General features: G+C 39.1%; 1 protein-coding gene across 1 annotated transcript; it reads left to right on the top strand.

Moving 5' to 3' along the window:
• The first annotated feature begins 552 nt into the window (after positions 1–552).
• Positions 553–27313, top strand: TH (tyrosine hydroxylase). The gene is made up of 13 exons (XM_032227255.1): positions 553–642; positions 8032–8238; positions 12904–13078; positions 15657–15745; positions 16116–16183; positions 17792–17842; positions 19315–19460; positions 21081–21216; positions 21307–21376; positions 23867–23923; positions 24369–24464; positions 24640–24773; positions 27154–27313. Exons 1-13 carry the CDS (start codon positions 553–555, stop codon positions 27311–27313), a joined length of 1479 nt encoding a protein of 492 aa, XP_032083146.1.
• Positions 27314–27554: the final 241 nt, after the last annotated feature.

Genomic DNA, 27554 nt, shown 5'->3' with positions numbered 1-27554 from the left:
TTCAGAGAAAATCCACTTAGTTCACATTTTAATGTGAGTTTATTTAATTTTCACCTCCCAAAGCTTTGGACAAACTAGTACAAAATTAAGCAGTGGTATCTGCAGCTTTTCAATTTTTTTGCAATATAACCTATCACTTAAGAATACCTAAGAAAATGTGTATATTTGGAATAGGAATAGACACAAAAATACGTGAGGGAAAATAGGTAACAGGCAATTCACTGAGAATGTTCAGCATGCATATGACTAGAGGAAGCTGTAGTAAAAAGCCAGGGTAAATAACTGAGCAAATACTTTGGGTGCCAGGGAATCAACTGTGTGTTTGCAGGAACTGGGTGCCTGTCATCTTTGTGGCAATTACATTTAATGGGACACAAGTGTTTTCTTCCTCTGCATCTCTTCCCTCCTCCTCTTTTCTCTCCCTGAGGCTGAAGGGGAGGGAGGTGGACAGAGGGGGATCAGAGAGGGTCTTTGACGTCAGACATGCCCTATAAAAACCCAGAATAAGAAGGAGAAAACAGTGCTGGAAGCTAAGCGAGTTTATCAGCCAAGATGCCAACCCCAAACGCCTCCAGTTCTTCAGCCAAAGGCTTCCGGCGGGCAGTATCAGAGCTGGACTCTAAACAAGCCGAGGCCATCATGGTAAGCAAAGATGCTCTCAGCCATCCCTAGGATGAGATCTTGATTTACAGAGACAGGCAAATGTAGGGAAGGAAGAGAAACCTAACTTTGTATCATGAGCATCAATCTATTGTGGGAGAATCCCAAAGCTAGGCAGATCGGTCCTTAGAATTGTTGGTGCTAATTATTAGTACCAGAGAATAATGCAGTTGCCCAGAAGAAGCATGCCATTTATAGAAGAAAAAGTGATGAAATAAAAGAAAAATATTATAAAATGGGAAAAATGTGGAATCATATAAAAGCTAGGCTAAAACTAAAATACTAACAAAAGGCTTTCTTTTATTACTGTATGTTTGAATTGCTTTGCATGTCTTATTATTGCCTAGAATAGGAGTTTTACAATATTCTAGTTTAGTAGAAATTTGGTGAGGTTATATGCCTTACTTTATTTCCTTGTTTTTGCATGAGAGAATAGTGATTCGTATCCAATGGCAAATTGCTAATACCTTCTTTGTAACACTGAATCTCAATTCGGTTCTGCATTTTTCCTTGCTGCAGCATCCGAGTTAAGTCTGCAATATAGATAGGCACAGAGGGAAGGTTATAACTCCCCACAAGACTTGATATAACTATATCGGACTGTATTAAAGTTTTATAGATATTGCTAGCTATAACTTCATGCGTGATCATTGCACTTCTAGCACCAAAGGTAAATCTCTCATTTTTAATTTACTTATATTTTTGACTGCCTATCCTCAAGTACATAAGACTCAAGCGCTGCATATATGGGTGTCAACCAGCCTTCTGAGTGTTCTTGGAATATTTATGAAGATGTCATATAAACATTCACCCTAGCAGCTTGAGCATAAAACACTATTGATTACATTTCTCTTGCTTTCTTAGTTGCATTTCCACAGGACATCAGTCCATAGCAAAATATAGTTTGTTCCTATATTGCAGACCCAATGAAAATTGCCCCATCTTCCAAGAAACTGCATTTCATCACAGGAAGGAACCTGTAGTTGTTGCGCACAAAATCTTGCACTGTGCAGCAAATAGGAGTTTTACTGTGAGGATTATTTGTATAGGAGGAAAGAATTAAGGCTTCACCCTTCATGGTCCTGAAATAAAGTACTTATCATGGTTATTCTTTAAAAACAACTATAAAATATAATGGAATTTGGTGATATTACTATTGGGAGGGCAAACTGTTTGTTGAAATAATTCTGATTCTCTTTGGGTTTCATATTTATCTAGATATACACTATTATTGATTTAGAGTAGTAAAGTCACTTCAGAAAAGTTTGCTGATTGGCCAAATGTGTTAAATTCTACAAGTAATCATGCTTTATACAGTTTTCCTTAGACTCATACATTCTCCTACTGTACATTCTTTGCAATTAATTAGTACAAGACCTTAATCAAAATTGTCTATGTAATGTAAATGTAGTACTATGTAATGTAAACTAGAGTAATGTGCCTGAGAAGGAGAGGTTTTTCAATTTTTTCCCCATTAAGAACAAAAAATAGAATTATTGTAATAAACTCATTTTCAAATCCAAGAAAAGGTTTCGTAACAACAAAGATACTTTGGGAAAGCAAAAGGGGAGGCAGGGAGTCAAAACATCTAAAACTAGATTAGCAGAAGCGATCTTAAAACATCTCTTTAGATATCTTTTTAAATATTTTTTTTTACAAGAGAATAATAGGAAATAAATTGTAAGCAACATTTTAGCTACATTTAAATAAAAGATCACAATTTCTCTACTTACTGCCATTTCTTTTTTGATTTCATGCTACTTTTAAATATATATAAAGAAAAATCATAATCAAATATTATTTTATACTTAGGGATGAGGAAGGAGTTAATATCAAGGTGGGAGAATTTATTTCTGGGAAATAAAATATTGGTTGTATTAAACCACAAGTTTAAACAGTTCATGTGAAATTCCAGCAGATGCATTTGTACAACCTAGATTAACCTTGGTCTTGTTTAAGTTTCTTGTGGGATAAAACGTTTTATGAATCTACTGCATTCAGTTAGTTTATGGCTAACTAAGCTGTGTCAATCCACAACACTGATCTAATTCAGTAGCCAGCTAAACATATTTTATAATTGCAATCAGTTAGTTATGTATGTAATTCATTCAAGTTTCAGAAGTCAGAAAGTTTTGGTGTTTTACACAGCTTCTGAATTTTTTTCTTTTTTATGCTGTAAGGAATGCTACTTATCTTTGAAATCTTTTTTTTTTTTGTTATCACCAGCATAAAAAATAGAAAAGCAATTAGCTGCCTCTGACAGAGAACCAGAAATAGAAATCAATAGCCATTCCTTCAAGGAGCTCAGTTGATGAACAAGGGTTATTCCTATGCAAGCCTCACAACAATCTTGTGAAACCAGTAAGGCAAGCGGATTTGATTTTTAAAATCTTTCCATTTTGTGAGCTGACATTGTAGTACACTGTACCTGTTGAACTGATACAGCAGCAAGTTTCATTCAGCTTAAATTCAAGGTGTCTTTCTTTTGGGGGGGGAGAGAAGGGTGTATTTGAGTCAATTCTGAGTGCTGGAGGCTGCCTGAACAAATCCCTCCACTTTTCCTGCTTGCCTGCTTCCTGGGGTTGAGAAAGAGGGAAGAACCCCAGGTCACCCAGCTGGCCTTGTGTCAAAAGTAGTACTAGAGCTCATGGTCTCCCAGTTTCTAGCCCGATGTCTTAACCACTACACCGAACTGGTTTTCTAGCCTTGCAAAATGTTTGCTCATTTTAACTTTGCACTGGTTTTGGCTAAATGCACAGTCCTTACAATTTTGTTTAGGGCAGGAATAAGCAAAGTGCAACCGTCAGTGTTTTAGATCTCAGCTTCTATTAATTTTAGCCAGTGTGGTCAATCATAGACAACCATAGAAAATGTGGTCTAAAACAACATCTGAAAGATTTCTAAATTGCTTTCCTCTGATGTAGGGACCTCAAGGATGGCCCTGGCTTTGTTTTTTTATTTTTATTTTTATTTTTTAAATTTTTTTTTATTAAAGGTCGTAAAAAAGGCAAGGTTTACAAAATACAAAAAAAGAAATAGAACTCATTACATGTTTACAACGCAAATGGCAAAAATTCATACATATATATACATAGTTCATCTCACCTTGCCTATCTACATATCTACCTAAGGTAAGTAAGTAAAGGAAAGGGAAAAGAAAAGAGGGAAGAAAAAAAGAAAAAGAAAAAAAGAAAAAAAAAGAAACAGTATGAAGCTAGATTACTAAATTATTAGATTATTACTGGCTTTGTTTTACTTTCTCTGTTTTACTTTCTCTGTCTGCAGTCAGGAAGCAAATTTTGCAAGATCAGTCAAGTGCCGGGCAAATACCACTCTGCCAACCCAATAGTGATGTTCACTGTTGCTTTTGTGCAAAGAATGGAACTGAATTCTCCTACACAAGAAAAGATATAAAATCCTATCCCATCCTTCAGGAAAGGGCAGGTTCCAGGGTTTATTCGTATGGAAAGCTAGCCAAGTAACTCTTAGATACAAGCAGTCTTGATTCACTGCTTTGTAAAACACAGGTTAATTTTTTTTTTTTTGAGCAGATGCAAGCGGAATTGCTTGAACTCATACTAAAAAAAGGGGAAGCTTAAAGCTACCATATTTATCTTTAATTTCTTTCCCCCCTAATATAAATAGGGAAGTAATGCTATGCAATAAGGTGGAAAGGTCTTTTGGCCCCAGATGGCTGTTGCATGACCTATAATGAAACACCGGCTTGAAATCACGGACTAAAAAAGTACTATTAGGAATAAAACCCACTGCTTTCAGCTTTCATTATCTTCTCTTCCTTATTTAATGTAGCAGGTTGCATTTCAAACAAGATTAACCTACAGTATATCTGATAGGCAGTGTAGTAGGCAATTGCAATTCCCCTCTCTTTTTTTCTTTGCAAATAAAAACAAATGTGATCCCCGATCTTCTTCAATAGAGAAAACACTGTCTATGGAGTCCTGGTGGAAATAAATGAATATATAATAAATATTTAAATAATAATAAAAAATAATAATAAATGAAGTAATTTGTATCTTCTATTCAAATGGAGATAGAGATGAGTGTATCTTATTTCTCAAAGATGAACAAAACAAGTTTTTCCCAGAAACACTCTGCCTACAGCTTGGACTCAAATAACACATCAAGTTAAATAACTGAAGCACTGAAGCAGCATCACCATAAAATCAAACAAAAGTCCACAGTCCCATATAGGAGTTTTGTCTCAACCTAACATTGTTTAAGTAATTTAGGATTGCAATTCCTAGAACAACAGATCATTTGGAGCTAATAGGATTTTGGGAATTTGGAGGGTATACTAGGTTAGGAATGGCAGGCCTTACAAGCTGGGATATTATACAAAAAAAATCAACAGGAGTTTTCACTACATAGATATAATTTAGATTAGACAACATCACCACATTTAAGAGTACATACTTATATATGTCCATTCAAAAGTAAATTTTATAAATACCATGAATTCTTGGTAGGTAGGTATATACTGGTTTCTAAAACTATATTCACATTGTTTCGATATCTGGAAATATACCTGTTTCCTTGAATGCATTCTATGTTAGCTTCAGAAGTTGGCATGAGAGCAATGTGGAGCCTTCTAATTTTATGTTCTCTGTCACATTGACCTTTGGTAACTTCATGCTTTCTAGTTGAGTTGTTCTACAATTATCAACCATAGGTATCAACAATCAAGCCCAGACAGCTTATCCACCAATAGTGAAGGTAGTCGGGGATTTTAGGGGTTAAAATCCATCAAGTGTATACAGCATGAGGTCGGGGAAGAAAATATCACATGATAAGAAAGAGGCAAATCCACATGGGGCTGAGTAATGAACCTCTAAATGACTATTTAATACTATCACTACATATGGAAATTCTTTCAAATGCTTTAGATCTGCCTTTTGATGTTTTTTTCTTCTTCCATTCGATGGTGTCTGAAGTTTTCTTAGCAAGATTTTTCAAAAGTGATTTGCCATTGCCTGATTCTTAATGCTAAGATAGCAGAACCAGCCAAAGGTGATTTTACCTAAGGCAGGATTCACAAACTCTCCAGTTTCTAACCAGGTTGGAAACTGGCTCTCATTTTTATCTCTATCTGCTTTTTAATACATCTCATAGTGACCCAGGCGGCACGATTTCTAATTTATACCTCCAGTTTGCAAATAACATAATATTAGTGGTAAGCTTGGCAAAAGTATTTTGCTAGAAAATTAACTAGCATGGGTTGGATGTGTTTTTGAATAGATAAAGCTGCTATTTATGCATTTATGCTCTCCTTTCTTCTTCTTATTGTTCCCAGATGTGCAAAAATTCTTTCCGGTGTTTTGAAAATAAAGAGAAATGGGGGTGGGAAGCAAACAATTGAGCATGCTTACAGGCAATTATCTCAAAAGCCCACTCTGTCCTCCCCTCCCATAAAACTCCCCAAAAGCAAAGACATAAACACAAAAAAATCCTCAACTTACCAAAGGGAGTATTTTGGGTCATTGTACACCCTAAAATGACCACTACAAACTTCCCTCTTTCAAAAGGCAGCCTTTGGAGTTGCATAGTCCTTTCTTCTAACATTCGGCTCTTTTTCTGCAAGCTGCTTGATGTCAGCAGTGATTATATGCGAGATTAAGGTTTTTGCTCTTTATGCCTCCCTGAACCTGGGCAATGCAGAGATTTACAACTAGGAAGAATGCCTGCTTCGTCAGAAGGGAATTGATGCCCACCTCTCCATTTGGGACAAATTGTTATAAAACCGCTGCCATAAATTTGTTAAAAATTAGCAAAACGATGGAATACATTTTACAAAATAAGAGCTTGTTGCTTTCAACATCAATATCAGCATGCTAAAGAAACTGATAGCCACTGTAGATTTTACCCCCTGAAATAAGTTAGCACTCTGTATATTTCAGTAATGTTTTTAATGCACGGTGTATTATTTATTTATATGCTAAAACATTTGTATTTTGCCAATTCAGTACAGGCTTTTAACAGTTCACATAAATTTACAACAATAATAACAAAACTTAAAAATGTTTGATACCGATATATTAAAGTTGTAATAAAAATTATCCATCCTCCCTCCCCAGCAGCTAACTCAGCAATATTAAAAACTAAAAGGTCTTCAAAACAATTCAGTCTTTACTACCTTACTAAAAAGCATCATAGAGGATGCCATCCAAATAAAAGTGATCTTTTCCACTGTGACGGAGCATATAGTGAAAAACAGTTTTCTGCTCTCCATCCCTCAATATTGTACAGGGGGGAACCTTTAGAATCTCTCATGGGAAGGTGGCATCGCTCAATGCAGTCTTATCATTTTTAGGTGCCACTGTATATTAGATTTTATTAATGATTATATAGTGTTTGAATGATACTTGGAGGCCCATTGGCCTGCATCCAGTACCTGCAACATTAATGTTAGATATTCAGGCAGAACACGGCTGTTGGAATCTGAGTCAATTGCGACTTCTTAGTAGTAACCAAAAGTCACCAAAAGCAGACTTACATAAAATAGCAGTCTGGGATAATGTAAATCTGTTGCCAGGGCTTCCTTCTGGCAACTAGCACATTAACCAAAACTGGACAACCTTGCCAGTATTGACCGCCATTTGTCCATCTTGTAGCAGATGTGTGTCTAGAGCAGTGGTTTCCAACCTTTTTTTGGCTATGACTCACCTAAGCATCTCTAAAATCCTGATGCCCCCCCCCATGACATATAATTCTTACTTTACTCAAAAAGTGAACTCTACTCACGTGGAAGAAGCTTAAAAGGCCATTAACTTGGTTTAAACAAGGTTCAAATTGCCCCCATGAAAAATCATATTGCCCCCCTCTGGGGCAAGGGTTCTCATGTTGGGAACCACTAGTTCAACTTTCTCCTTCAGAGGGAATAGCGCCCTATCTAGAGTGATAACTGGAGTCAATCAAGAATCTGATGAATCCTGATAAACAATATCAGAATTTAAGTTCAGCTTATTCCCTCCCCTCTCCTCTTCAATCCCTTACTGCTTCCAGACCGTGAGTCATGACATCAACAGTCTCTTCTGGCCCATACTTGAATATCAGATGTTGTCATCTCAAGCTCCCTCATATAGATATTAAACAATAGGGATGGGGATATGACTGAGAAGCATTCTTCTCCCCATATCATTGATTGAAACATCATGTCTATAGCAATGAAATTGCTGAAACAAGTGTCCAACTCCTGATCTAGCCTTTTATCCCGGAGGATACCAGAAGGATAATTAAATAGTTACATTGGGGCTAGATAAAGCTGCAGTAGGCTGATTATTCATATATTGTATAGAGATAAGAATCATTTTCCATGGCTGTGTTGAATTTTCTCTTCTTGTGCTCTTTGCCCAGTCTCCACAATTCATAGGTAGACGCCAGAGTCTTATTGAAGATGCCAGAAAGGAGAGAGAAGCTGCTGCAGCTGCTGCATCAGAAGCTGCTGAACTGACTGAGACCATTGTCTTTGATGAGAAGGATGGGATAGCCGTGTTGAATCTTCTGTTCACACTTAAAGGAGGGAAGACTTCACTGCCATCTCGTGCACTTAAAATCTTTGAGGTGAGGAGGCGGGGTTGACTTTTATGCTCAGATGGGGTAGGCAAATGTTTGCAATTAGTCAGGAGACACAATGGTCATATGAAACACTTTGAAGATATAGAAGTTGGCAGGGATAGGGCCAGTGGTGGGTTTCAAATTTTTTTAGAACCTCTTCTGTAGGGGTGGCCTGCTTTGTGGGAGTGGCTTGCCGGCCATGTGACTGGGTGGGAGTGGCTTGCTAGCCATGTGACTGGGTGGGAGTGGCTTGCCAGCCATGTGACCGAGTGGGAGTGGATAACTTGTAAAATGTGGTGAAACTCACTTAACAACACTCTTGCTTAGCAACCAAAATGTTGGCTCAGAAACTCTGGCATTTGAATCACGCAAGTCTTAAAGCTATCAAGTTACAAGACCCTTGCACCCCTAACCCTTTAGTGTTCAAACTTGACAGCTTTAAGACTTGTGGACTTCAAATCCCAGAATTCCTCCACTCTCTCTTCATCTTGATGATGTGCAGATGGGCAGGGGGAGGGAGCTGGAACCGGTTCTAAACGGCACTGTAGATTTGTGGAACCTCTTCTGTAGAAGAGGTTAGAACTGGCAGGAACTCACCCCTGGATAGGGCTATTACTCAATGGACATTTCCCTCACCAGGTGGTTGCAGCTAAAGCAGTAGTGTGTGTGAGAGAGGGGGGGGGGAGCTCTACATGGGGCTGCCCTTGAAGAGTATTCGGCGACTTCAGCTAGTCCAGAATGCGGCCGCGCGAGTGATTGTGGGTGCACCTTGTTTCACCCACATAACACCTATCCTCCACGAGCTGCACTGGCTACCTGTCGATCTCCGGGTGCGCTTCAAGGTGCTACTTGTCACCTACAAAGCCCTTCATGGTAGTGGATCTGGGTACTTGAGAGACCGCCTGCTGCCAATTACCTCCACTCGACCAATTAGATCCCATAGATTAGGCCTCCTCCGAGTTCCATCTGCCGGTCAATGTCGACTGGCAACCACGCAGAGGAGAGCCTTCTCGGTGGCAGCTCTGACCCTATGGAACAATCTCCCCATGGAGATTCGTACCCTCACCACCCTCCAGACCTTCCACACAGCCCTCAAAACCTGGCTATCCCATCAGGCCTGGGGTTAAAGACCGTAACCCACCCGAATTGTATGAATGTTGTGCTTTTAATGATGTACTGTCTTATGTGTTAATCTGTTTGTTTCCCCTCCCTTCGAATTGTAAGCCGCCCTGAGTCCCCCCAGGGAAAAGGGCGGCATATAAATAAACTACTCCAAACTCCAAGAGAGGAAAAGAAAAAGACAAAGAAAGGATACATTGCCCCAGTTTAAGATTCTTAGAGTAACTTTTAAGATAAGAATTGAAATCAGAAAAAAATTAATAAATTGCACATCTTATTTTAAATAGTCAGACTCTCTGGTGAAATTTCTCAACATTTCTTAGATTAGACTTCTGACTGGATGCATTCAGGGATATCAGTGCCTTAGTAGGATTTATTGGATACATTTTTCAATATTTGCTTGCTTTCCTGTTCAACCAGAATTGGGTTTGCAAACAGATTCTTTCTAATATTGGTCAGGTCAAAAGCCAACATTATAGTAACAAAGAACAATAATGCCTGGAGCCCAGAACTTACCATCATCTGTCTCTTTTTAACAGGTTATTCTAAAAGCTAAAATAATTACAAAGCACAGGGTTAAAGGGGAAAATGTTTAAACAAACTGAAAAGAAAATTGAAGTACTAAAATGTGAGCTCAGTATTTTTAAGGCAAACAAAGCTAATCTAGAGATGGAGAGAATTTAGTTATTCTTTCCATAATTCCTATGAAAGCTCAGAAATGTTGCAGAAAGTATATAATAAGGCCCAAAGGTAATTTGTTATGTCTCTTGGTATCCATTTTTTAAAATAAATGAACTGTTTGTGTTTGTATATGTATACACAAAAGTGCGTGAAAATTATTTTACAGTCAGTTGAATAAGATTTACAATAACGCTCCAAAAGAGTGTAAAGATTTGTAAGACTAAAGGACATTTATCTGAAGAGAACTGAGAACTGAGACCTCCAAGAGAGGAAGAGAAGGGAAGGAAGTAGAAAGGAGGAGAGAAAGATGGAAGGGCGAAGGAGAGAAAGAGAGAAGGAGAGAGGGTAGGAAGGGGAAGAGGAAGAGAGGAGGAGGGGACAGGTAAGGGAAGAAGGAAGGGATAGGAGGAAGGAAGGAAGTAGAGAAGGGAAGGAGGGAGAAAAGAAAGGGAGAAGATTGTGGTGTCAAAACAGGCAAGGGATGGTAAACAAAGCAACCTAAATGGAATATTATAATTCTATAAATGGAATGACAAATGTATAAGAACCATGAATGTAAAAAAAGAATAATCATTATGTGAATGTATACCTATAATTGTATACAGAGAACAAAAAATAAAAAATATTTTTTTTTTTAAAAAGAGAGATTTTCAGGAGTGCAAAGCTCTTTTGGGCAATCATGAAGTGGTGTGTAAGGAAAGTAAACACCAATGCACACCAGGCTCCCACAGTGAAAGATTCATTACTCCGATCCCTCCGGCACTGCAGGTAGAAGATATGAAAACAGATGGGTGTAATGACATTTGCCTGTTGATGAAAAAGGCAGTGGGCAGCCTTGTTTCTCTCTGCTGTTTTACATTATATACAACTAAAGCAAGTGTAATGCAATCAGATCTGTCAGATTAATGCTGAGGTATTGATTGTTCTACATCCCACATTCAAACAATGCATCTACAAAACATGGAGCTAAATTGAATTTATTCGTGACATTGCTTTCTCTTCCCTTGGTCTATTTCTGATTAAGTAACAATTCCAGCCTTTCCCCTATTGTATCTCTGAGAAGGAGATAATTTAACTCTTGAAAGTAGTAGAAGCAAAAGCCTTATTAGCATTAGACATGGAAGTATGAGCAGGAATTTTGCACAGATGAGAACATTTGGTATCAATGAAATGTAATATCTATGGCAGAAGCAGGGAGATCTCAGATTTTGATAGAGCTGAATTCATGATGGAGGCTCATGTAAGGAGACATATTCTAAAAAAAATAAGGAATGTTGTGAGACGTACTCAATCCAGAAATTTGCAATCAATAAACAGAAGCAAGTTCATAAATCTTTTCACACAAATCAACCCTGACTTCATCCTAAGTATCTTTTTTCAACAATCTGGTGGTTATTTTGGGATGTGTGAGAGTTGGTCAAGGGACGTTAGAAATCCTTGTCATTATATCCCAAGATCTACCAATAAATCACACTCTGTAGATTTTTCAGGAGTGAAAATGTGGAAAGGAGAAAGCTTGCTTATTTCTTTATCCATTTCACCCAGAGATTAATCTTAGTCTTAATGAAGGGTTTTTTTTAAATGAGAAGATTGTAGAACTGGATGGTGGATTATTTAATCTTTCCTCCTCCTTCCAATGTGCTTCTCCTGGGACATGACAGTTATATGGGAGTTGTGCCAATCAAAGAGTTCAACCCAAAATTTCCAGAAGGAATTTGTCCTAGAAGTCAAAGCATTCTCTTGATAGTTTACATTCAGCACCTTGGCCAGAGCATAGTGCCGGGACTATTCAAAACCTATATGGAAAATAAGACATTCAGCTTTCTTAAAAATATCCAGGCTTCAATTTATCTTGATGTAATGTTGTGATATAATTGAATTAACAGTGTATTAATAAAAGTAGTGTCATTACACTATATGATGCAACAATAAGTACAGTATCATTCATCATCCTGCAGTAGCTTTAGGCATTAAGCTGTGTCACCAGTGTTACAAGAATCATTTCTCTAGCACATCTTTATTCTTATAGTGCAACTAGGATAGCGATGGGCTAAAACTATTGTGTTCATAATGGTGCACTTTCAACTGGACCTTTCTACCCTATATCTTCTAGTTGTTATGAAATAATAGCTTCCACAAATGATGTATCTGTTGACTTGGAACATTCTTCAGAAGTGATCTGACCGAGTGTAAGTACAATATTTCAGACAGTTGACTGGCCAGTATTTATTTATATGTGGGTATAGGGGATCCTTACTGACCAACTATGACTGACAATTCCATTGCCAAGTCATCTAGTTGTAAAGTTAAATATGTGACTGTGTGCAACGTATGATATCAGCTCCAGCTATGGTTGTTAGTGAATCCCATGTGGTCATTCAGTACAATGTCACTTGACCTCAACTTGAAACTTTCTGCTGGCTTCCCCATTGACTTTGTTTGTTGGAAGTCACTGTAAAGCTTGCAAATGGTAATCATGTGATGTGCAATGCTGCAATTGTTGTAAATGTATGCCAGCTGCCAAGAGCCCAAATTGTGATCATGTGACTTCAGGGAAGTTGCAGTGGCAACTTCGAGGATCAATTGTAAATCTTTTTTCTGTGCTATTGTAACTTTGAATAGTCACTGAATGATTGGTTGGTAAGCAAGGACTATCTGAAACACCTTCCTACTATTGTCTATTCCACTGTACAGGAGCTTTATCATTACAGGGGAAAATTCTAATAAAAATACGGTAGTTTTAAAAGATAAATAGCAGCTTACTTAAATTTTTTGTTTTGTTTTTAATCTAACATTTATTCCTTGTCTTATCTGGAAGGCATCTCCTTATTTTTTTCTCAGTTACTCTTTCCTTTCTCTCTACCTCTAAAGACCTTTGAAGCCAAAATTCATCATTTGGAAACAAGGCACTGTAAGAAAGTACAAGAAGGTTCTCCTGACCTGGAATACTTTGTGCGATGCGAACTCCATTGCTCTGCGCTGAGCACATTCATCAGTTCCCTTAAAAGGGTGTCAGAAGATGTAAGGAGCACAAAAGAAGACAAGTGTAAGAAGGACTTTGTAGCTTATTCAATGTATTAGGAGCAGGAGATATTGATAGAGTAGAATCACTGATAAAGGGGGGGGGAGTAAAATGACATTCCAGGTTAGAGTTGTTTTGGAGGACAGAACATTTGAAATCAAATCTCAAGGTCAGTGGTGGCTAACCTTTTCTGGACCAAGTGCCCAAAGAGTGTACATGCACATATAAATGTGCATGCGTGCTAGAGGTGGGTTTCTACCGCTTCTGACCAGTTTGGCCAAGTAGGTAATAACTCAGCCAGCCACACCCCCGAACCAATTCTATTGGTAGAACCATCTTGTTTTTTGCTTCTGTGCATGCGCCTGAAGTGCGTCCCTGAATGAACCAGCAGTAGAAGAAGCCGGAACCCACCCCTGGTACATGTCCTCAAATCCCCAAAATGCAATGCACGTGCATCCCTCACATGTGCATGTGGTCCCCTGCATGCACCTCACCACCTGTGCATGCGCACACAGCCTCCTTGCATGTACCCTGTCCCCCTGCATGTGCAACCCCCTGTATGCGCCCCCCCATGCATGCATGACAGAGACATGACTATCAGCTGGCCAGTGGGAGGGTTGCACACATATGTGGCAGAGCTGAACTGGGGTGATGGCTCACGTGCCCACAGAGAGGGCACTGTGTGTTACCTCTGGCACGCGTGCCATAGGTTTGCCATCACGGCTCTAGGTCTATATTTGCCATTTCCCAAGGGAAAGCAAACTGTGACAAGATTCCTATAATATAGGTGATCAGCAATAAAGCTTTTACTAGGACATATTCATGATGTGGTTCTGGTTTGCTTATGCCTGACAATTTCATAAATCACTTTTCAGGTGCCTTGCATTGCAATCTTCTGATTATTCAGCAAAACCTTTAAGAAATATATGCATCTATTTTCTTCAAAGGGCTATCTAACTTTCCACATCTGTTTCTAGACATGTGGATCTAACTAGTACATCTTGTTATTTTCACTGAGATCCAGAGGACTACATCCCTGATCTCACAGAACTTCTTGAATGAAGGCAACTCCCTGCGTCCCATCAGATCGCATAGAGCGGGCCTCCTCCGTATTCCATCCGCCAGTCAGTGCCGACTGGCGACTACCCGGAGGAGAGCCTTCTCAGTTGCTGCTCCGACGCTATGGAACAATCTCCCCGTGGAGATTCGTACCCTGACCACAGTCCAGGCCTTCCGTACAGCCCTCAAGATCTGGCTAGCCCGTCAGGCCTGGGGATAAACTCTTCTGCCCCTCCCGAATGCTGAGAGAATGTTGTGTTTTTAGTATTTTTCAGTTATTGCACATTTCTTTTTATGTTTTGTCTTCACTCCCCTTCCTTGTTATTGTAAGCCGCCCTGAGTCCCCTCAGGGAAAAGGGCGGCCTATAAATGCTATTAAAATCTAAATCTAAATCTAAAACTCCATTAACTCCCCCCCTCCCCAGATTTAAGGTTGACCTCCTCACTCTTGAGCTTCACTCCTGAAGTTCCCTCAAGACTTGTTATGCCAGCAGGGGACAGGTGAACCCTGTCGTGCGATGGCTGCCTTACTATTAATAACACTCCATCTTTCATTCTCTTTCCCCATTTTAGTTTCTTTTTCTAATTTTAAATTCATTTTAATAATCATTATTGAAAGGTTTTAGTGAGTGATTTATTTACTGTTTTTACTGGAGTGTTGTACTACACCCAGAGTCACTTTCTGTGAAGTGAGTAGCCATAGAAATCTTCTAAATCAATAACTAACATCAAAAACTGCATGGTCATGGCTATGCTGGCTGTGATTATGAGATTTGAAGTCAAATGAATATGGATAAGACTTAGTTGGGAAAGGCTATCCAGTAGTGACCAGAGCTGATGGATTGGAATGATCAAAGCCCCCATCCCCAGTCTGCTTTCTGGTGGGCCGATAACAAATGCCCAAATCAGAGCTTTTGTTTGATCAGTTTTCCCAGTTCTCCTGTGTCTAAGAATGTCTATGCTAATCTTCTATTAGGAGCCGAGGTGGCACAGTGGTTAGGGTGCAGTACTGCAGGCCACTTCAGCTGACTATTATCTGCAGTTCAGCGGTTCTAATCTCACCGGCTCAAGGTTGACTCAGCCTTCCATCCTTCCGAGGTGGGTGAAATGAGGACCCAGACTGTGGGGGCAATATGCTGACTCTGTAAACCGCTTAGAGAGGGCTGAAAGCCCTATGAAGCGGTGTACAAGTCTAACTGCTATTGCTATTGCTATTCAGACTTATTCTGTTGGAATTTCTCCCTATTATTCAATAAAAACTTTGGTCCTTTCACCTAGGGATTTGCCTCTGACTTACATTCCAGTAAAAGAATGATGGTAAAAAAAGATTATAGAATTACACAGTTATTATGTTAAAGGAGATACTGCCAGGAATTAAAAGATAAATCCAGTTCATGGGTTACTGATATTAAATAGAAGCAACTATTTTATGTTTCTGATTTTGATCTTCTTAGATAAAATTCAACATTCCCAACATCACCAACTCCATCATATCAGTTTGTGGGATTTCACTTAACTTCCTCTTTCTTTTTTTGGATTTTAGTTCATTGGTTTCCAAGAAAAATTTCGGAGTTAGATCTATGTCACCATTTAGTTACCAAATTTGACCCTGATTTGGATCTGGATCACCCAGTAAGTAAACATTTTTTCATTATTTCTTTAGGAGGATCGTCTAAACATTCAATTTTATGGGATGAAAAATCGTCATTCTTATTGATCTCGGCAGTTCAAGTGTTAAAGTGATTTAAATTGTAGAAAAATCCCAATTTCACATATGCACTGATGAAATCTGAACTGTTTACCCTGAAGTCATGGCATGTTTATGACAAATATAAAAAGACAAATTCTGTACTAGGGAGCACTAGCAAAGAGATTTAAAATAAAACCACTAATGTTGTAATGTCTTTAGAACAAGTGATTCCTTCATATCACCTTCTTGAACCTTTAATAAGAATTTGGCTTCTTAAATAACACTGTTGGTCTTATTTTTTTTCTCTCCAAGGGATTCTCTGATGAAGTATATCGTGAGCGAAGGAAAATGATTGCAGAAATTGCTTTTCACTATAAGCAGTAAGACTTACCACTTTGTCCACTGTTATCTATGGACTTCTCTAAACTTGTTTTATTTTCACCCTTTCCTGCTTCATCACTTTTTCTCTTTCACACTCATCCATCTTGCTTCCAGTGTTCCATGTTTGCCAGTTGTGTGTAACACTATTTCCTTCAATCAATTCACACATTCAAACTTGGATCAAATTTCTGCAACCTAATTTTAAATTGGAGAGTATTGGTTACTCTCTTCCTAGAGCTGAAAGATACTCAGATTTGTGGCCACCTTTAATTAAAAAGAAGACGGGGGAATTAGCTGATTGTAAAATAAAGCATCAACCTCAAGCAAACCTTGTGTTTTATCAGTGCCCCACTTAAAAAGGTGTGCAGCTTTCAGATCCCAAGCCAGAAAGTTGCTTTGCATCTGGTAGGAGTGTATTCACGATAGCCCTTAGTGGACCTTGGAAAAGCTGCATATTTGTGTAACTATGCAGTGCCAGGAAAATACATGTTTGAGGAATTGTAATAGAGGTTTAGACAGGGATGGAGATGGGGTGGGGTCAAATCAGGGGTGAAATGCTCCCGGTTTGGACTGATTTTCCCCTAACCGGTAGTAAAAAATGCTACCAATTTGCCAGAACCGGTAGTAAAAAAATGCTACCAGTTCGGGCAAGCCGGTAATTCTGATGATCAGCTGTACAACAATCAGCTTTGCCGTGTGATTTATATTCGCTAGAAAGCAGGAAATCACCCCCTCACTGTTCTACTTACCTTTGCAGACTCAGAAAAAACTTCTTAATCCTTCTTTTTCAGTGCTACATGGTAGCACCTGTGGTGTGCATGCACGCAAAGAACGCATTTGGCATGCATTGCACATGAAGCAAACTGGTAGTGAAGCGAACCTGTAGCAGACTTCGGAGTATATCACCCCTGGGTCAAATGTTTTTGAGAGAACACATTTACCAAGAAAGCCATTCCCCCCAAAAGGTGCAGCTTCTTTAATAAACTATTGACAGATACAGCAAGCACACCCATGTTGGCTCTGATGTGGCTTTTTCATTTGGATCTAAATATTGAACAACTTCACTCGGGGCCATTTTTAGAAAAAGATTATGATTGGTAATTGCATCTCAGTGTTGTGTTTTCCTTCTGGTATATGAGTGACTTGGGAGCAGCCATGCACACAATGGCTGCCATGACCTCAAAATTCCCCAAGGTGGCCCCTTTGGCTCAAATAACTGAGGATCTAACAGATCACACTTGATCTACTATATAAATGAGTGCACCTACTTATAGTGACCACATTTTCTTAGAAAAAGTAGAGGACAAATATGAAAAAAAAGGGCTTATCTGAAAGAGATAAAGGGATAATAAAAAAAATATTCCCCTTTACAATGGAAAATTCACCAACAAAACCAGGAAAACAAATACTTAAATAAATCTAAAGGATAGTTTTCTTAAATAAAGGACTGTTATTGATGTCATTTAGTTTAAGGTACTCTATAATCTGTACTCTGTGACAGATTTTGGACATGACTGGGTATGACATAGTTAAATATTGCAGGGTTTGTCTGTACTATTTGCTACACCATTATTTTTAAGTGCCTGTTCCTTGTATTCTTCTAATAGTGGAGACCCAATTCCTCGAGTTGAATACACAGAAGAGGAGATTACTACTTGGTAAGTGTAAAGGAACTTTTTCTAGATCTTTTCTTAGATCCTTTCAGGAAAGTCAAATTGCTTTTTCTAGCAGAGTAGCTGCCCCACCATTTTCATCTCAATTGTTAAGGTATCATTTGACTCATGGTTACTCTAGGACAGAAGAAGATTTTTGCCCATTTATTTGCACTCTATTTTTATTTATGTTTTGTGTTCTGACACCCCCCCCTTCTCCTTCCAGGAACAAATACCGAAACCAACGTAAATGAGAATGTTTTTTAATCAGTCCAGACTCTCGTTGGCTGCAAGCCACATAAACAAAGAGATAAGCACTCTGGCAGCAAGTCCTACAAAACTTGGCAGCAACAGAAACAAACTCTGGCAGCAATCCAGCCTGCCAAGTTTGTTTCTTGTTAGTCCTTAACGTTGACTTCTGCAGAAGGGCGTGGCACAAGCAGTCCCTTTTATAATCAGGAGAGGATCTTAATGAGCATCAGCTGAATGTAATCACCTCCTGTGATTACGCAGTTGTTCTTGACGCCGAGTAGCCCTTCGATGGCGTGCATCCCGGAACAACTCACAGGTGGTTTCTGGATCATTCTCTCTTGTCTCCTTCCCACTGATCCAAGGCTCAGGCATCACCTGGTGACCAACTAGTCTCTCTGCTCCCTGGTCAGAGTCGGAACCCTGTCCAGGGTCCTCTGCATCCTTCAGGGCTGACTCATAAGACCTTCACTGTCGGAGTCTGGTGGCAGCTCCAATGGCTCCTGCCGAGCCACAACAGTTTTGTATGTTTTAAACATCTCATGGCCTTCCACTCTAGTGTAATGGTTAAGGTATCAAGCTAGAAACAAGAGGCCTGTAAATTCCAGTTCCAACTTAGGTACAAAGCCAGCTGAGTGACCTTGGGCCAGTCACTCTCTCAGAGCCCTAAGTAGGTGGAATGGGACAACTTGCTACCGCTAACTCACCATGGGCAACTTGGCGTAGGATAACTTGTTATGGCTAACTCATTGCAAGACAACTTGTTGTGTGACAATTTAACAATTTAATTATTTAAAATAAATATAAATTAATTAAATTTTTGCATTCACATTTCATTCCGATCTCCTTTTGCATCCTTTCTTTAATGATTCTATTCCATCATTTCTTTGATATTAGTGTAACTCTTGTCCTGCAGTGTGTTGTCCTGTGATGAGTTGGCCATGGCAAGTTGGCCTTGATGAGTTGGCCATGGCAAATTGTCATAGACCCTAGGAATGAGGCAATAGCAAACCACTTCTGAAAACTGCAGGGACATTTCTGGGCAGTCTGTAAATGTCGAGATGGATTCAAAGACAAAATGATAAAATAAAAACATAAAATAAAACAAAAACAAAAAATAAAATAATGTTTCAATCAACAATCCTAAACTGATTGTCAGAATTCTAAGGTAACTATCTTTTCCATGCGAATACTCTGGAAAAATATCTTTGATATCTTTTCTTTTAAAGGAGGGAAGTGTATAGTACTCTGAAGAGTCTTTATCCCACTCATGCTTGCAAAGAACACCTGGATGCCTTTCATTTACTGGAGAGGTACAGTGGTTATAGTGAAAACAACATCCCTCAGCTGGAGGATGTCTCTTGCTTCCTGAAAGGTAAGTTTGTGGTCATTTTTACAGGACTGTACATTTTTATGGTGTTAACCTTGCTTGAAACTTTGCACCTCTGTGGTTTAATAAATTCCTCGCCCAATTTCAGCAGTACTTCTGGGACCTTTAGGGGAGACTCTAGTTGAAGAGATGTTCAACTAGATTCCAAAGACGAGTGACCATGTTTAAAACTCAGACGTACTGCCCCCTGAACCACAGAGATGGTGACTAGAGAACAACATTGCAATACTACCCTGGGAATTTTCTTTCTTTCTTTCTTTCTTTCTTTCTTTCTTTCTTTCTTTCTTTCTGTCTGTCTGTCTCTATCTATCTATCTATCTATCTATCTATCTATCTATCTATCTATCTATATCTCTATCTGTATCTCTATTTATATCATATCTCTCTCTATCATATCTCTCTCTCTCTCACTCTCCCTCACTCTCTCCCTCACCCTCTCCCACTCCCTCTCCCTCTCTCCCTCCCTCCCTCCCTCTCTTCCTCCCTCCCTCCCTATCCTCCCTCCCTATCCTTTATCCTGGACAAAATCTACGAGACAATTTAAAACAGTGTTCTTCAATTTCCAATTCTGTATATTCACTTGTTATGCAAAATAAACATTCCATTTAAGTTTTGCTCTCAGAAGAAAATCCTCTATAATATTTAGGTCACATCTCCTCAGCCAGGTAAAGAAAACAGCTTGCCAAAGTTCGGCAAAATTCACTGTTCATAAAACAGCAAAAGATATTTATGGTTTCTGCAAGAGGAATTCAAAAGGAATCCTCCAAAATGCTCTGTAAAGATGCTCAGTAGAGGGGAACATCCATAAGACTATTGTTCATCCAAAGAAAAAAGGATGCTTCAGGAGCTTTGCTCACTTTTTGCTCATTTTGAGAAGAACGAATCTGTTCCGCTTCTTCTGGACTAATGTGTATATCCAAAGTATTATCCATTGGGATTTTGCATTTTTGAAGATTTTTGTACTGTAGATTTTGCTCAAAAAATCCTACCAAAATGTGTAATTAAACTGCATTTTAGGAGGAAATGTAGAAATTTAAACAATAAACATTAGGATCTATAACACTATAATCTTTAATATATTTGTGGTGACCCAAATCACATTTTCTAATAATAATATTTTCTAATAATACTATGGATCTGGAATGAATAGACTTCCAAAAGAATATGTACAATTTTTTTAAAAAAAGATTAGAAAAAGACCAGTTGTATAACTTCACAAAATTCAGCACTGGATGTACTTGAACAGCTACAATATAACACTTTAGTAGTCCAGTACTAAAGGCTGTTCATGCTTTGAAAATAATTAAGATAAAATGTTTCCATTATCATTGGCCTGATTATTTTCAAGCTTCCTGGAAAACCTGCATGTCCCTCCTACCAAAAAAAGTTGTGGCTACCAAAAAATGTTTTAAAGAATCAAAACATTAAGATTAATGAGACCTTTAAAGCAGCTGCAATTTTCTTTTCACAAGATCCAGAGCATTTCTCCCAAATCATGTTTGAAGCAAATACAGCCTTAGTTTAATAAGACCCAATTAAGCTCTTAATGTTCATCCTTTCTTAAATGATACAACTGAATGTAAGAGATGGTTTGGATTGTTTCAGAGAGAACTGGGTTCCAACTCCGACCAGTAGCTGGCCTTCTCTCAGCTCGGGATTTCTTAGCCAGTTTAGCCTTCAGGGTGTTTCAATGCACACAGTACATCCGGCATGCTTCTTCTCCCATGCACTCTCCAGAGCCGTGAGTACTACCTCATAGAATTGGCTTCTTAAGTTCTTGGATTGCTTTTTTCAAAGAGATTGCAAACAGTGAGTGTTTTTCTTTCCAAAGGGACTGCTGCCATGAACTTCTGGGACACGTACCAATGTTGGCTGATAAGACATTTGCACAGTTCTCTCAGGTGAGCCAAAGGTGGACCACCTTGCGATGAAGGTACGATCTCTATTTTGCCACTAGAGCAGTCATTGGCCATGCTGACTGGAATGATGGCCATTGAAAAATAACTCAACCAGAAGGTGTTCCCAGATTAAAGTAGCAGCCTTTTATAAAATGACATTTGACACATTTGCCAAAATAGATAAGGAACGTGATAATGTTATCCATTCAGTCATGTCTGACTCTTGGCAATTTGATGGCCCACGTCTCTCCATATCTTCAGATCTTGCACTACTCCCTTGAGTTGTTCTATGCACTGACTGGTGTCAGCTTTGAGAGTGTCCAGCCACCGTGTTCTTTGGCAGCCTGGTTTCCTTTTACCCCAAACTATCCAAACAGAATTGCTTTCTCTAGTGAATTCCCCCATGTGACATGGCCAAAGGAAGTGGCATGCAGTTTCGTGATTTTTGTCTTCACATAAGCATTGTCAAAGGTGGATTTTCAAATGTGTTTCCCTCCCCCCCACACACTGAGATATGTGGGATTTTATTTTCTACTATTAACTAGTGGGTTAAGACTGGGTGAACTTTAATGCACTTTGTACCTTTCACTTCTCATACTGAAAGACTGCTAAAAAAAATGCCCATCAACTCCTTTTCAGTGACAGCACCCTTGAGAAAAGATTGTTCATTTAGATGTCTACCCAAATGGATTTTGCCGCCTCTTATCTCCTGTGGCAAAAGTGGAAAATCCATAGGTCACATCTTAAAATGACCAAATATTATGATTTCCAAGTTTTCCCCTATTGTATTTTTAGCATTATAGTCAGGGGTGGGTTCCAGCAGAGACTACTGCCAATTTGCTCAGGGATGCACTTTGTGTGTGAGAGCACTTCCTGCGCATGCTTGATGCATGCTGCGCCTTCATGTGCATGCTGTGTGTGTGCTTGATATGAGTTGCATGCGCATGTGCAATACAACTAAAGTTGCTCTGCGCATGTGCATAAGCAAGAACCAAGATGGCTGTACCACTGGGAGAACCAGTTCAGGGGCGGTTTCAGCAACCCAGGCTGCCAAGGTACTACCATTTCGGCTGAACTGGTAGGAACCCACCACTAATTATAGCCACTTAGGTGGTTTAAAAGTAGCTAATTTTCAATTGATTTCAGCCAAAAGGAAACTGACGCTGGCGGTACTGTGGTTAGAATGCAGTATTGCAAGCTAACTTTGCCCACAGTCAGTAGTTTGATCATGTCAGGACTTAAGGTTGACTCAGCCTTCCATCCTTCCAAGGTTGATAAAATGAGGACCCAATTTTTGGGGGGCAATATGTTGACATTGTAAAGTGCCCAGAAGGTGCTGTAAAATCCTGTGAGTTAGTACATAAGTGCTATTGCTAAAAGGGAAATGTTTTTCAGAATTTAAAAGATGGGGAGTGGATAAAAGGTAATTAGAAATCAGCTAATCCTACCCCCTCACAACTACTGTGCCAAATAATGGTGCATCATCAATCTCTAAAATAATGATTTGGGGCCTGGATAAGATTGAAAATGGAGATGGGTGTAGTTTCTATTTCCATTTCTACTAAACTCCTCCTTGCCTTCCCTCCTAAGAATGCTAATAGTCACTATCATTGTAGGTACGATCATTATAACACATAATGGCCTCCTAGAATTTCTGGAAACTCAGAAGGTAGAATTGTGGCCCAACCCTTTAAATGTTGCCTTAAATGGGATGTCTTTCCCCTTCATGTTTAATCAAAATCTCGTTTCTTATCATTTCTCCCTATTTGTTCTTGTTTAGCAATTGAGAATGAACCTCTTCTATGTGCTGCAGGGTTTCCCTTCATTGGGTGGGCTCCAATTCGTTTTTTTTTTAAAAGAATAATTAAAGCCATATGTATGCATCGGAGCACACCAAACAGAATCGTAGCATTCCAAAGAGATTCTTAAATGTCAAAATAGAGATAACAATTATAAGAATTATAAAAAAATAAATAAAGTTTGATGTATACTGGAGTCTCTCCTTGAGGGAGGTGGGCGGTCTAGAAACATGAACTATAAAGAAATATGTAGTAGAATATCTTGAAATACTTATGAAATAATTTCAAGATTGCAAGGAGGCAATAAACTATACAATCCTATCTGCATTCAGTATAAAACGATTTATAGACTTCCCATGAGTTAATATCAATAGATCATGGGGCTTTTACAAATATGGTTGAAATAAGAACTCATCAATTAGGCTATAGCATATCCAGATATTTCCTGACAAGCCAGGGTCATAATTTCCTAGCCAGTGTTCAGGAAGATTACCACCTTATAATTAGAAGCATTTGCTCATCATTTGGGAATGATGTTGGAAAGTTGTAATATACTGAATATCCATAAAATCTACCAAATCCTATTGTATGATCCATAACAATTGAGCTGTGCCCACAAAACATATAATGGTCATGGGGGGGGGGGGAACCACATAATATTTACTGTACATGATTATTTTTCTTTTGCTCCTAGGACATTGGACTTGCATCTTTGGGTGCGACTGACGAGGAGATTGAAAAACTTTCAACAGTAAGTCCTTAATTCTGGGATACACAGATAGAGCAGTAATTGCCTCTGTCAAATTCTGTTCTACATATGTATCTTGATTGTAAATGTTGATATGAAATGCCAATTTTGGTTATGCTAATCAGAATTTCTAGGAATTGAAGCCAATGTAGCTGGCAGGGATAGAGCTGGGATAGAACAATCTGTTATAGGTTTTCAATACAAGCAGTAGCAGACACCAGGAAATAATATTATTAGTAGATATTCCAGCATAAATATGACAAAGAGAAAATGAATGCTGATTTCTAAGAACAAAGAAAAATGCATTTTTCTTCCAGAAGAGCTTCTAATTGCCATCCCAAATGCAATGCAAAAAAGGAACAGATGCAACAAAAATTTATCTCTCTAATACGGAAAAGAAAATGCTAACCATCATTGTTTTTCTTTTCCATCCCACTTTTCTCTGCAGCTTTATTGGTTCACAGTGGAGTTTGGGCTCTGCAAGCAAAATGGGATCATTAAAGCCTATGGAGCTGGCCTCCTATCTTCCTATGGAGAGCTCATAGTAAGTGTCCCCCACCCCACCCCAATCTATCTCCATTCAGCTACCCGTAAACTGAAGAGTGCAGCAGCTGCTTCTGAGCCTGGGTGATCCTGTTTGGTTGATCAACTTATTCTTGCTGCAGTAATCGACTTATGGGGTTCTCCTGCTTTCTCCCCCCCCCCTTTCCTTGATTTAGCACTCTTTGTCCGATGAACCGGAACTAAGGGACTTTGACCCCGATGTTACGGCCATGCAACCCTATCAAGATCAGACCTATCAGCCTGTTTATTTTGTATCGGAGAGTTTCAATGATGCCAAAGCTAAACTCAGGTAAGGGTCATGGAAGAGATGGGCATGCACAGGAGGTGGGTTGCTACTGATTCAGACCGGTTTGGCTGAATAGGTAGTAATTCGGCCTGCCACGCCACGGCGCCCTAGCATCTTATTTTATTTTTCTTCTGCACATGCGCAGAAGCATTTTTAGTATTTTGCACAAATGCATAGCACTCATGAAGTGCGCACGTATGTGCAGTGCATCCCTGAGCGAACTGGCAGTAACAGCAGCCGGAACCCACTCCTGAGCATGTGTGCATGTGTGAAGCTTCACTCCTGCAAGCGGCAGGCAAGCATGTGTGTGCAAAGTTCCATTTGCACCAACGGAGCTTTGCGTGCTAATGCCCTCTGCTTGTGTGAGTGAAGCTTCATGCACATGGGTGTGCGCTGCCCCCACTTAAGCATAAGTGCCTGACACTCTCATGAGTAGAACTTCATGCATGAGTGAAAGGACCTCCTCTCACGCGCAAAGCTCCATTCGCGTGAGTGAAGGACACTAGTGCATGAAGCTCCGCCAAATGGAGCTGTGCATGCAGGTGTGCGCCTCCCACTCACATGTCCCCCACAAGCCAGAATGGTTGGGGACCACTGATCTAGTTAACCACTGCATTTTTAACAGACCCCATTCTGATATCTCTATTAACCAGGGTTTCATTCCCCAAAATACTGCACTGTTCTCAAAAAATTCAGTGAAACTCGCTTTTCAGTAGGTTGCTGTTATAAATTATACAGTACATTGACACTCATTAAACATCCAAAGAAGTTTATGTTAGGGAAGAAAGTTATATTCCATATATTTTCATTCCACCAATATTTTTAAAGAGGAAGATAAGAAGTGTACATCCGGGATCTCCAACCTTAGCCACTTGAAGACTAATGGACTTCAAATCCTAGCAAAGCTGGCTGAGGAATTCTGGGAGTTGAAGTCCACAAGTCTTCAAGTGGCCAAGGTTGGAGACCCCTGGACTGTACATGAGTGAAATATATGTGCAGGAAAGAACTCCAAATGTCTGTAGTAGCACATACTACCACGTAAAACGTTGTATGGTCCTACAGCTTCTGTCTTAATTTTAACTTGTGAAGGGACACTAAATTGAAGCCAGACCTTTCTCATAATTTCTTCTGAAGAGAATATTTGCGCACAGTATCCCAAGATAAATCTAAATATTAGTATGAACTATTGATCAAAAGGCAGTAGTAACACAACAGAAGGGATTAATATTTGCCGGATTGTTACTTTTGAGACAAGTTAATATTATTTCCCAAAGCCACTAGATGGTGCCATAACATAAATAATCTGGAATTATTGGGTCCTATAGAGATTCCTTCATTACTACATTAGGTTCTGTGGGCTACAACTTCAACAGTTATAGCTTCATCAGATGAAGAAGGAAAAGAGCATACAACAGGGCTGTCAAACTGGCGGCCGGTGGGCTGGATGTGTTATGTGCAGGCCATTCCCACCCCAGCTCTGCAAAGAGAAAAAACATTACAAAATGTCACATGACGGCAACGTGATGCTGCAAATTTGACACCCGTGGCATACAATATCATTTCAACTAAAATGTTTGGTTTTTTTTTTTACAATATGAATGATTGTAACTGTGTGTGTGCAATTAGCAGATAAATTTTCTAGTTCATTCTGGTGATTTAATATTTACCTTGTGTGTGATATAAAACACTGGGCTTGGTGAGCCTCTAGTTTACAGCCTTTTTGCCATTACAATTAGTTTCATAATCTTCATCAATTCAATGGCTTCCATTCTTGGTCACAAAGTGGCCAGCTATTTTCAACTGTAGCTTTTGGCTCCATGGAAATACATTGCCGATATATCATTTATGATATTGGCTGACCTTCAGCAAGCAAGTCGCCTGTTGCATGTTTAATTTACCTAAGCACAATGTGCATTTTTGTTTTTTGTGTGTGTTTTTTTAAAAACCCTGTGATATAATCAAAAGACATGAAAAGAAATAAAAATGTAGTGAATTTTATTCAAACAAAAGTGGAAAATTTATTTCTATTTTATATACAGCATGGTAGAGATGCTAGCTTCCTTAGAATGAATTTATATTTAGGCAAAGGGCAGGGATGAGTTTAGACTAAAAATATGTAGGGTTCAACTAAATTGAATGTAGTTGAACCTTATATGTTTAGTGATTCTTGACAATATTAACCCTTTGATCCCAGATTAATTCCAATAATCCTAGAGAACATCAAATAGAGCTGCCATATTCCTAGACAACCATGTCATTGTCCAAGGTCCAGGCTAATGAGAGCTGGTTTACACACAGTATGCCTTTAATTGCTTCCTTATCTCTTAACATTTTCAGGAGCCCACTACATTCCCATCTTTGATGTTTGTCCTCTTCTTTTCAGGGTCTACGCAGCACATATCAAGCGACCTTTTTCTGTGAAATATGATCCTTACACCTATAGTATTGAGCTCTTGGACCACCCACAGAAGATCTGCCACTCCCTGGCAAATGTGCGCGATGAGCTCCACTCATTAATTGATGCGCTCAATATTATCAGCTAACACAAGATTTGGACGAGCCTTCCCCCCTGCCCCCCCAAGCCAATGTCTTTTTTCTGTACCTGCAAACTTGGTTTCCTGCCATGGCTACTATTTACTGCACTGTTTGGGCCAACAACGTCACTATGATTTCTTTTAGGGTTTTGTGTTGCTATCTCATGCTACAACACCTACGGTGTGAATTGTGCCCCACATGCTATGGTATGCAGAGCAGACATTTTAGTGACAAGCTTGGTTGAAGAAA

This window comes from Thamnophis elegans, chromosome 1 (genome assembly GCF_009769535.1).
Source record: "Thamnophis elegans isolate rThaEle1 chromosome 1, rThaEle1.pri, whole genome shotgun sequence".
NCBI classification, from domain to species: Eukaryota; Metazoa; Chordata; class Lepidosauria; order Squamata; family Colubridae; genus Thamnophis; species Thamnophis elegans.
Note: the sequence above shows the minus strand (reverse complement) of the source record. Positions and strands in the feature narration are given on the sequence as shown.